The sequence below is a fragment of the Onychostoma macrolepis genome, chromosome 12 (genome assembly GCF_012432095.1).
Source record: "Onychostoma macrolepis isolate SWU-2019 chromosome 12, ASM1243209v1, whole genome shotgun sequence".
In the NCBI taxonomy this organism is placed as follows: domain Eukaryota; kingdom Metazoa; phylum Chordata; class Actinopteri; order Cypriniformes; family Cyprinidae; genus Onychostoma; species Onychostoma macrolepis.
This window is the reverse complement of record NC_081166.1, coordinates 2,808,205-2,820,305: the sequence shown is the minus strand read 5'-3', so window position 1 is coordinate 2,820,305 and position 12,101 is coordinate 2,808,205. Positions and strand designations below refer to the sequence as shown.

Here is a 12,101-nt window from a genome sequence, read left to right as displayed (position 1 = left end):
CAAAAATATAGAGACACAAATACAGTTTCTACCTCAAAACGATGTTGTTACAAAATACACAATATTACTTCAAATCTTATTAATAAACATCTAAAAAATAAACGTAAGCTTTTCTTTATATTTTTATCTTGAAGACATAAAGCTGTACCATATAGTTTTAAATTTGCTGAAATATTTAATGAGCTTTTTTAAAAATAAATAAATAAATAAACATACTTTTACTTTTATTAGGTCAGACACATTTAAAAAAAAAAAAAAAAAAAAAAAGTATTCAAAAAGTCTGTCTAGAAATACATACTGTATTATTGCAGTCAACATAATATCCAGGTCAAGTGATTTTATTTGAATTATTTCTTATTCAGGAACAAAATATTAAATAATTAATTTATTTTCAATAAATAAATAAATAAATAAAAAGTATATGTAAATAAAAGTAAAAAAAAAACAAATCTATTCAATTATTTCAGAAATGTAAATAATTGTAATTAGTAATCCAAAGAATTGGATGTTTTTAGTAATTCTGCTTTACTTCTTTCAGGTACAAAGTGATTATTTGCACAAAAACTATAAATAAATGCAAACAGGCAGTAAGTGAATTGTGCATCAGTTTAACTATTTCAGGACTGATGCAAACATTTTGTAGTTTTCAGTAGTGGCAGCTTTATAACATTTTTCATTTTCATTTTAAGTTGAAGTACTAAAATTAACTGAAAAAAGTTTAAATAAAAATTACACTTTTTTTTTTTTATTCTTTAACTTTAACGAAAATAAAAACTGAAAAAAATCAAATAAAAAAAAACATTAATCAAAATTATAATAGAATTATGGTAGTGATATTTTGCCCATGCGAACACCATTCACATTTACTTTGAGAGTAAAAAAAAAATATTTTTTTCTTATATAAAGTCTGTTTAATGTCTTTAAACAGTCGTTATCTATTCCAATTCTGAATCTCTAGATGTCAGAATGGCCTTCTTGATGCAATTTCTGATATTATCACTAAATGATCACATGACAACGCTGCGTTTATAAACTGCATTCAGATGACATGAGAAGAAACAAATGATGTGAAAGCAGCCTGATTATGCATGCGCTGCTCTAAAATGAGTGAAAAACATCGTTCAAATCACTCTCACACTGAGCATGTGCGTAAAACTTCAAGCCTGTTGCCTGGTAACTGTCGGCACAAAAGGAAGAGAGAGAGAGAGAGAGAGAGAGCAATGGTCGGAGGACTGATGGAGGAAAAAACCCCCACAACCTTAAGAATAAATTTAGCCAGAGCCATTACAGCAGGACTGATGGTGCTCACGAGACGCTTGCGGATGAAACACACAGAGAGACTAATGACACTAATCACACGGCTGACTCCAGATCAGACCAGCACCTCACAGCACAGACAAACAGGGATGACAACGTGTTTAACCAATACACGTCAAAACTGGATCATTTATGATTTGAATTATTTATTGATTTCATTACTTCAACCAAATATCCATTTGCAGCCAATTAGAGTCAAAATGTTCAATTCACAGATTAAAATACAGTACAAACACAACTTAGAAAAAATTGGAATGAACAAGAGTATAAGGAGAATCAAATTTGAATGTATAGCAATTTATTTTATTATCTTTATTTTAAATGTACACTTGTCCTTTTGATAATTTGGGGTCAGTAAGGTTTTTCTTTTTAAGAAATTATTACTTTTATTCAACAAAGATGCATTCAATTGATCAAACATGGCAATAAAGGCATTTTAAATGCTCTGAAAGATTTCTTTCAACTAAATACTGTTCTTTTGAACTTTATATGCAAACAGTCCTGAATAAAAACCAAGGTTTTAACAAAAATATGAAGCAGCACAATGGTTTTCCACATTGATGATAATCAAAAATGATGTTTTTTGAGCAGCAAATCAGCATATTAGAATAATTTCTGAAAGATCATGTGACACTGAATACTGGAGTAATGATGCTGAAAATTCAGCTTTGATCACAGGAATAATTACATTTTACAACGTACTCAAAAAAGTAGTTTTAAATTGTAATAATATTTCACAATATTACAGTTTTTACTATTTATTTTTGATCAAATAAATGCAAAATCAATGAGAGAAAATTCATTTAAAAAAACCTTTCAGGCCTCAAACGGTTGAACAGTAGATCAAGGACAAGTATAATGAGTATCAACGTGTTACTTATTATACCATTTTAAAATGGGAACACTATTGTAACACTAGTCTCAAACAATTACATCACAAAGTCTTCATGAACAGCTCTAAACGTGTCGTAAACAAATCTTTGTAAATTTGAATAGCATTATTGTAACAGTTTGAACTGATGCAAGGAAATGAAGTCAAACTCTGCCGTAAAGAGATTTAAATCAGTGACACTGTTAACTGTTATTCCTCTAACACTATAGCATTCCCTATTCTTTTACTATTCTATCTACTTATTTATTATAAAAATGACCTCTAACACCATTCTCTGTTCTTTTTCTATTCTTTTGACTTGTTTTATTTTTATTTAAAAAAAATAAATAATAAAAAAAGACCTTCTAACACTATAGCATTCCCTATTCTTTTTCTATCCTATCTACTTGTATTCTTTTTATTTACTATAAAAACATAATCTGTGTTAGGCGAACCAAGACTTGCTCTTTTGTTGGTATCGATTGCTTCCATTGTCCTCATTTGTAAGTCGCTTTGGATAAAAGCATCTGCTGAATGCAATGTAAAATGTAAAAGATCTCTGTTGTAACGTTCTCAATGTCACAAATTAAAAATGAATAAAAATGACAAAACATTACACAGGACACGCAACGGTCAAATATATTCAATACTGGATTTATCGTCCAGCTCTAGAAGACTAAAACAGAGAGTCGAAGCGGAGGAAGGGAACGGACAGAAGGGTGAAACATGTAATCAGGAAAGGGCAGAATGATTAGATTCAGAGAGCGGCATGCTGGGAAAACAGCAGCACCTGCTGAGGACAGAACGAGTCTCATGTATAGACTGATCATATGTATGCTGACACACACACACACACACACACACACACACCACCAGCTCTCGAACACACTGTAACTCTCAGCCTCTCACAATGCAAATGTCCATCTCTCTGTTTTTCAGCGTTGCATTCTTCGTGTTCTTACAGTAAGTGAGCTCAGCCGCGGATCTGAACATGCTGCATGGGTCTACTGTCTTTTGTTCCCTGTTTTTTTTCTTTGCTGACTATAAACAGCTCAATTCCTGCACCTCCATCAATACAGCTCTTTCCTTTCCTCTAGAATCGGTCTCTCTGTCCCAGTCTTTCTTTTTTTCTCTCGCTCAGACGTGGTAAAATGACTTGATTATCGATCAATATGTGACATTGTGATGAATGCAGCTCATGAGATTGTAGTGTGGGTAATAGCGGTTCATTAACACTCCTGGCTGATGAACAGCAGGGTTTATTCAGGCCAGTAATACAGATTTTTACTTGCCCTGCCAACATTTTCACAAAAAAAAAACTAATAATATTTTTCACTGAACCAAGTTGTTGTTACAGTATATCTGAAAATTATGAGCACTACTGTTCAAAAGTTTGTTTGTAATTAATATTTAGTTCATAAAGGATGCATTAAATTGGTCAAAAGTGACAGTAAAAACATTTGTAAATGTTACAATAGATTTCCATTTCAAATAAATGCTGTTCTTTTGAACATTCAAAGAATCTTGAAAAATAAAATGTATCGGTTTCCACAAAAAAAGAAAAAAAGAAAAAACTGTTTTCAACATTGATAAAATGTTTCTTGAGCAGCAAATTAGAATGATTTCTGAAGGATCATGTGACACTGAAGACTGGAGAAATTATGCTGAAAATTCAGCCTAGCATCACAGAATTGTATTCAAACAGAAAACAGCAAATCGTAATAAAATTTCTAATTTTTACTGTTTTACTGTATTTTTGATCAAATAAATGCAGCCTTGGTGAGCAGAAGAGACTTCTTTCAAAAACATAAAATCTTACCAACCCCAAACCTCTGAATTCTCGTGCATGCGTGATAAAATTACTTTTACTGCGGTAGGCTGAATTAAATTGCACTTATATGAAAACACTTAAGTTTAACACGGATTATATAAAAATATATTTTACTGCTCAAACTCATGAATGACCAATTGAGAATGAAGTATTCCAGCTATACAATCAAAAACACACTTTTTGGTCGACAACGAAGCCGTCCAATGCAAAACATACAGATCTTTTTGAACTCATTCTATCAAATGCATGCAAGTCAGATGGCTAGACAACGCTACCTTGGTGGCTCATTAAAATCAGCAGAATTCACATCCTAATATTGGAATAGAAGCATAGAAGCACATGCACACGATCCCAGATCTAAGTTTGAGCGGCTCGATACAGACGGGCCGGCGTTTCTCGGCTGCGCTCTTGTTCATGAGCTCAGGCCCTCCCTGATGAGGCTATTTTGGGAGCTGCAGTAGGAGTCTGTGGGTTCACCTTTGCTCAGGATGCGAGCGGGACACTTTAAAGAGCGCTGTGGTGTGTGTGTGGGCGCGCAGATGAGTGTTGAACATGAGAACGAGGTTAGGGCTCCGTGAGAGAGAGAGGGGGTGAATTCATATCGATGAAACGCAGCCGAGCCGTAACTATGCAGCGGTATCCATGGAGCCGTAACCATAGCAACAGCCTCAGAAAGCCAGGGTCTTTAATTGGTGTGTGTGTGTGTGTGTGTGAATAGAGAGAGAGAATAGGCAGCACTTACACACCATTGTTTCTAGCAAACAACACACGGATCTAACGCCTCGAACACTAAATCCTGCTTTCCTTTCACTATTTATAGCATTTCCACCCTTGACATCACTCGTATCTTTCATCCTTGTGAAAATTTACTATGGCAATCATTTCATTATTATTACAGTTATAAAGCATTGCTATTAATCAAAGAAATTACTTTCCAAATGAATGAACATGCAATTTTGTCCTGCTAGACGATAAAATGAGCAAAATGTCTGATAGACACTGAATATCTAGACACCACAAAAGCATGGAGACTAGGACAAACACATATACACAATATAAATATTTAGGCCTCCATTTAAGATTTAAATATTGAAATATTAAACATTATTTTAAACAAAAAAAAAATTAATAAAATAATAATAACTTATAATAATAACTTTAAAGTTAAATAAAATATATAAAACTACTTTTATTTCACATTTCATTCCAAGACAACGCATCTCATTTTCATTTAGTTTAACCTGATGTACTAAAATAAGTAAAACTAAAATAAAAACATAAAATAAATTTAAAAAAAATAAAGAAATAAAGAAATTAAAAATTATAAAAATTATAACAGTATCACAATCAGACTAGAATATCACTATTGTATATGTGATATGCATATACAGTAACATTTCCAATTACACAATTTTAACATAAACAAATTAATAAACTCAATGTGAAGCATATTTGTCAGTCATATAAAAAACTAAATTCTGTAATGGTACAAATAAAGCAAATGTGTTTTCAATACATAACCAGGTTCATATATCTATCATTGATAAATTCAATTTGTTTCTCACCTCATAATTTTTTATTTAAGTAATATTGAATTAATTTAATTAACATTGCTTAATTCTTTTCACATTAACAGATTTTATGTTGACAAATATGCATCCCATTAAAATGCATTAGTCTGTTCAAGATAAAACTGTGTGGAAATGTTGTATGTAATTCAAATACATAAACCTTAAATGTAATATTTTTTGAGTGCATCAAACACCCAACCGCAATGAAATACGCTAAAAACAACTCAGAACATCTCAGCAACTTTTGCATGAGGAAATACTCACTCAAACTATCAGAAATATATAGTTCGAGATTTTACAATAGTGACAGTAACTGTAGTAGCTATTCTGGAGGAAACTATGGTTGCCATGGTAATGTGTTCTTTAAGGGTGATCAGAATGATAAAATGAGTTGACTCTTGTTTCTATGTGGGTAGTTTGGTAGTAGCACATTGCATCTACTGTAAAACCTTACAGTCATTAAATGTGAAAACCGGAAGAAAACACACTTACATTGTCCACTGCAGCTTTTCATTTTTAATAGAGTTGTACAGGGCCTGCAGAAAGAGAGAGAGAGAGAGAGAGAGAGAGAGAGAGAGAGGGAGAGGGAGAGGGAGAGAGAACAGTCAGTAAGTCACACCTGAGCTGTAAATGACTGTGTTTGGTTTCACAGACTGGCGTATGAGTTGCATCATATATATATTCTGCTGTAAGCATCATAATCAGGCTGTGACCGATGACACCTCGAAATAAACATCCGATTCAGTTATAGCCACACTGTCTACACAAATAAAAGCCATTCTGGACATCAATACCTAACAATCAGTGAAGCATCAATTTAACTCCACAACCAATAATTCCAAACCTTTTCCAACCATAAATTTACAAAAGAGACAAGTGTGTAAGCTTGTTCGGTTTTTGTACTTGTTTCTAAGTGGCAGTACATAACGAAGAAGAGCTAAATCATAAAGAAATATAATTATAATATAGAAATATAAATATAAGAAATGATAAAATAAGATTAAAAAAAATAATAAATATAAAAAAATAAAAATAAACAAAAACAAAATATAAATAAAAAATAAAAATATGAATTCAAATGAAAAAAAAAAAAAAAAAAACCTCTTTTAATAAAAGACAACACAATCACAGATGGCTGTTAGTCTCCTACTGATCATTAGCACTTAATTGACACATCATCGGTGTAAATGACGAGTCTGTGCGGACGTCAGTCATCAAACACCTGCGTCACAGTGGAATCCTGTGTTTGCAAATTAATTATCTACACTGATTCCCCGACAGAGTCAAAGACTGTGCCTATATTGGACAAAACCTCAAAGATAAAAATGATTCATAAATGAAATAAATGTGTTTTTTCTTTTTTCTCCTATAGCTGTATGATTTGGCTTAGAGCTCATCATAAGATGTGTATAAAAGCAATAGAAGTCCTAATTCAGATGCCAAACTAAATATGCATGAGAGAAGGACTTTAATAAGCATATTATTCCCTCCACACGGTCTTTCATCTAGAAAAAAAGAAACCTCAGCATGAACAGCTAATAATCTCAATGTGTACTAGAAATTCAGCAGCAACAGAGCAAATTTACCCTCTTGGTCCCTCAGGGCAAAACAAACAGCATCTCCCCACCAATGCTCATTTCAAACAAAACCAATTCAGCTAGAGATAGGAGCTTTCTTTTTCTTTAAGTTCATGTCTATTAGTTTTGAGGCAATCTATAACTGCACTATGATACACTCTTAAAAATATGCTTCCCACAAGGGGGATTCTGCAGCAGGGTCATAGAAGAACCATTTTTGGTTTCCACAAAGAACTTTCAATGACCAGTTCTTAAAAGAACATTTTTTTTCTTCAACCTTTTTCCACTATAAATAACCTTTTGAACGATGGAAAAGGTAGATGTTCAAGGTTCCATTATGAAACCATGATTACCAATAAACTGCCTTAATTTTTAAGAGTGTGTGGCTTAAAAAGACAAAATCAGAGCTGTATCTGATCAAAATTGGTTGCATGGTCCATTTAGGTAATGTTTTGGCCTTTTTTTGGGCAGCAGACAAGTACAGATGACCAGGTGAGTGATGAACAGGAAAGTGACATGAGACAAGGTTACCCTCTTCCTCTTGCGGGCCTGCGGGTGGTTCTGTCCATCTTGAGCTTTTCCCAGGAGGTCTGGAAACACCAGAGGTTTGAGCGATCGAGATCTGGGCGTTCGCGGGTAACGGAACGGGTCCATCATACGGAAATCTCGCCCGTATCGGACTGAGCAGAGCGAGCGGGAGCGCAAGCGCCCGGCCGAGTGCAGACTGTTCACTCCAATCATGTTTGAGGCTGTGGTGCACTATGGGAAATAATCAACTCCAGGTGGGGTTTGGATCTTCAAATGAGTTCACTCCAATGTTTAGCATCAAATGTTCAACTAAAAAAAAAAGCTTAAACAGGTCGTGGGTTTTATTCCCAGATAAATCAAGAACTGACTTTAGTGAGTGACTTTGGATACAGCATCTGCCAAATGCATAAATGTGAATCTTCAATACAAGAAACGCATGAAAAAACCCAACATGGCTTCCTCTGTTAACAGATGAGGTAACTCCAAAGACAAAAAAGCAAGAAAATCCGGCTTAAATGAAGGAAAATCCAAGTGTTTAGATAGACTGATGAGAAAAATAAGTGTTACAGGTCGTTTTTTGAATCAGGTTTGTAAGTCCAGCACAGATTTGCGATCACTTAAAACCATATTTGGCTTGAGACTGTTGTCTTAATATTTAATCTTAAACATGAAAGCAATACAAAACATGTTCAGCAACGCAACAGGGTGTCTGCGACCATCTGTAGGACAATATCACAATACATTACACACTACGTTTGTGAATCAAGTAATTCAGAGCAAAATAAGAAGGACAGTGATCCTGAAATGTATGATATTTCCCTTGCTGACTCTGAACACATGTAACAGTCGATTACCAACACCAACTTCTACAAGCTAAACATTGCAACCAGAGAGTGGCCACACACACACACACACACACACACACACACACACACACACACACACACAGTGATGCCACAGATGGCAAGTAAAGCTTTCAGAAGTGTGAAAGAACAGCCGGGATCCGACAGATGGAATGAGGCGAACGGAAACCGGGAGAAAACATGAAACACACACACAACGCCCTCACAAAAGACACAGACAGAGGCGGTCAGCGCGGCACACAGGAATCCCTACACCTGCACCGGCCCAAACGACGAGACAAATTCAGCACGCAATGCAAAAAAAAAAAAAAAAAAATCAATGCTAAACAATCCGAGATGAAGGCAGATGGGAGCCTGTTGCTTCTGAGCTTCAGCTGGTTTTCTTTCTTCTTTCTTGGAAGGACCAAGCGCTTTCAGAAGATGTGCATCACTCCCCTTTGCATCCGTTTATCTATCAGTCCATCTGGGATCCATGATAGCTCTGACGGATTTTTTGGGAAGTGCGTGCGAATGCGGTCTCCTCCAAACTGAGTCACAGATACGTGTCCGTGGACGATCAGAAAATGTCCACTTCCTCTCGTCGTCCTGTGTCGTCTTTGCCGCTCTGTTTTATCTTTCAGGCTCCGCAGATGGAAAGTCTCTAAATCTCAGAGAGACTCGGAGGAGGCTGCAAGCTCTCTAGCTCTCTCTCTCTCTCTTTCAGGTTTCAGGCAGCCAATCACAGCGATCCAGCTCCCTCAAACACACACACACACACACACACACACACACGGCTTGCTTCGCTTTGAATGCTGATTAACATTCAGCACTTGTGCTCAGAGGTGGGACAGCGAGAGGGGAGAACATGGAATTATGGAATTATTAGGGGAGAGAGATGAACACAAAGAACCTCATAAAACTAAGTGTGACTGGCGAATAGTCTATAAAAATACAGTCTATAAAAAAAAAAATATAAAAAAAGCATTGAGATGAGATGGGGGTGAAGCTCATTAAACCAAATTCAGCTCATATTTCACACCACAATCAAAAGAAAAAAAAAAATTTGAAATTACATAATCATTATTATTTTTATTTATTTGATTCGATTAATTTTTGTCACATTACAATAACGGCAATGATTTTTTAAATTTTAATTTGGGGTAAAATACAATATGATCTTCTTGACAGGTTTGTCATTATTTTGCTGTGCATATTTACTGCTAATGTGTATGCTTTTAATAATGAAAAAAAAATTCAAGCCATTTTACTTCACATATTTCTAGTTAATTCATAATGGATTAAGTCATAAAAATAATAAATAAATATCCATATCCTTATTTAAGCACATTAAATATGCACATAGAAAATAGTTTTCTTTTTAACTAAAGTAACACTGTATTTATCATAACATTAACATTTATTACTAAATATTTCATATTTATGCAATATCATATAAAATACATAATATTAATAAAATAAAATGTCTTTAATAAACACATGTATGTATAAGTCTCTATATGAGATATGCTTGGTAACATCAAAAGAAAAGTCGTTTCAGAAGAAGCATGTATTTCTTATGAAGTATAATGATTAGGCCCTTATACAGCTACACTTGCACTTGAACTGCAGATGCATTTAAATATGGCTAATTTATTATTCATTATTGTAACATATTCAAAAATATATCTTGGGTAGAAGTGATCTGCATTTTTACAGATTTAATATCCTAGAACATTACGAAAATATTTAATATCAAAGACTAAAATTTTAGCATTACTTGAGTAAAAAGTTGAACAGAAAATTTTATATGAATCTAGTTTGTTTCCCTTTGCTTTAATGAAATGAAATTTAAATTCAACTTAAACAAGCATTTCCTTGCACATCTTTACTCAAACTGTTTTCAACAAATTTGAAAACTCAAAAAAACCATTATTGCTCAATCATGCAATTCATTGACCTGGATGATACACAGTATTCACGCTGTGCAGGGACTGAATGGACGTCACCTGCACGGCCGTCTCGGCTGGACAAAGCGATGAGCCGCTCAGTCTGAGTTGAGGGAGTTTGCTCAACAGGAAAGAGCTGTCGTTATCTCTTCAGTAAAATGGGTCGCCGTCAGCCCGTGACCACCCTATCAGTGCCATAGCCTTGGCCCCACCCCTCCGTCTCCATGACGACGACGCACTTCAAGCACTCCTCACCAGCGTGTGCAAAAGCCCACAAGCAACCCACGTGTGAGAGACAGGCACAAATCCACCGTCTTTCACCGCTGCACTAAAGAAATGCCTCCAGCGGGGCACACAGAAAATCTTTGCATTTGACCTCTTTTTTTCCCCATCACAGATGTGACTCAATGTAAACACCTGAAATAATTTTGTCTGAATAAATGCATGTGCACAATACATTGCTTGCTTTAGCCTTCGGATGCTAGTGTTTACTTCACAGTGTAAATAAATTAAAAAAACATTCCCACACTCGAAATATAATAGGAACTTATACAAAATTATTTATTAAACAATAGAAATATAAGTTATTTTAGGAATAAACAAATACACAGCCTCTAAATAAAATAAAAACACAAAATTAATTTGATAAATTAGTGATATAACATTATAAAGCATAATTTAAACCATATTATAAATAAAGGAGAAAACACACACACACACTCACTCTCTGTCTCTATGTATATTTGTGTAGAGAGAGAGAAAGATTGTTATATATAAATTAATATAATATTATTCTTTTCTTATTACAATAATTCTAAAAATTAATAAAACATTTTATGCACACACATACACTACATATATTATATAATAGCATATAGTAAGTAGGTTCATAAAAAAAAAAAATACATAAATAAAATAAGCAAGCAAGCCACAAGAACCCATGATTATGAATTACATTTTTACTTATTTACTTTTATTTTTATGAATTAATTATTTTATTCATATTTATTTATATTTAATTTATTTAATTTTTTATTTTATATAATATTTATTTAGTTTTATTTTTACTTACTGTGGCTATATAAGTCAATAAATCAATCAATCAAAGAACCCATGATTAAGCACAAACTGTAGGCTATTTACTGTTTCAATAGCGTCTAGCAACATACCGCATCCATATATAATTCTCCTGCTGTGCCTCACTGGTGTGTGTGTGTGTGTGTGTGTGTGTGTGTGTGTGTGTGTGTGTGTGTAAATCGTCTTTGAAAGTAGCTCATCCAATCAGATTTTAGAGCCAAAACAATCCATTTTATACTAAACAATAACCCTGTTCGTCCAATAATTAGCACCTCACAATAACAGCTTTGCTTTATATGACAATGTGCGAGTGAAATGTGCTTATGTAAGCTGCCCTGCTCAGCTGTTGAGTTTAAATGAGAGAAGCAGAACGAGTAGGAGGCAAGAGTGTGAGAACTGATGTTGCGAGGGACAGAGAAAAGGATCGCCGGAGGGAAAGAAAAGAAAGAGAGGTCGTCATAAAAGCTATACGGACTGATTTAAAACACTTTGCATGAACAGCAAGAACATAGAGCGATCTCCATCGGCTCTCCCTCGCTTC

The 12,101-nt window shown here is 34.3% G+C and overlaps 1 protein-coding gene across 5 annotated transcripts in view; it reads right to left on the bottom strand.

Moving 5' to 3' along the window:
• Positions 1-12,101, bottom strand: part of LOC131551104 (PH and SEC7 domain-containing protein 1-like) — a 67,134-nt gene that overhangs the window by 17,257 nt on the left and 37,776 nt on the right. For all 5 annotated transcript variants that reach the window (XR_009273698.1, XR_009273697.1, XR_009273699.1 and 2 more), the window contains one exon: positions 6,083-6,126. Coding sequence is in view for 2 of the 5 variants with exons in the window: in XM_058793772.1 (XP_058649755.1) it covers positions 6,083-6,126 (44 nt within the window). In the remaining 3 variants the exon portion in view is untranslated. The remainder of the gene's footprint in view (positions 1-6,082; positions 6,127-12,101) is intronic.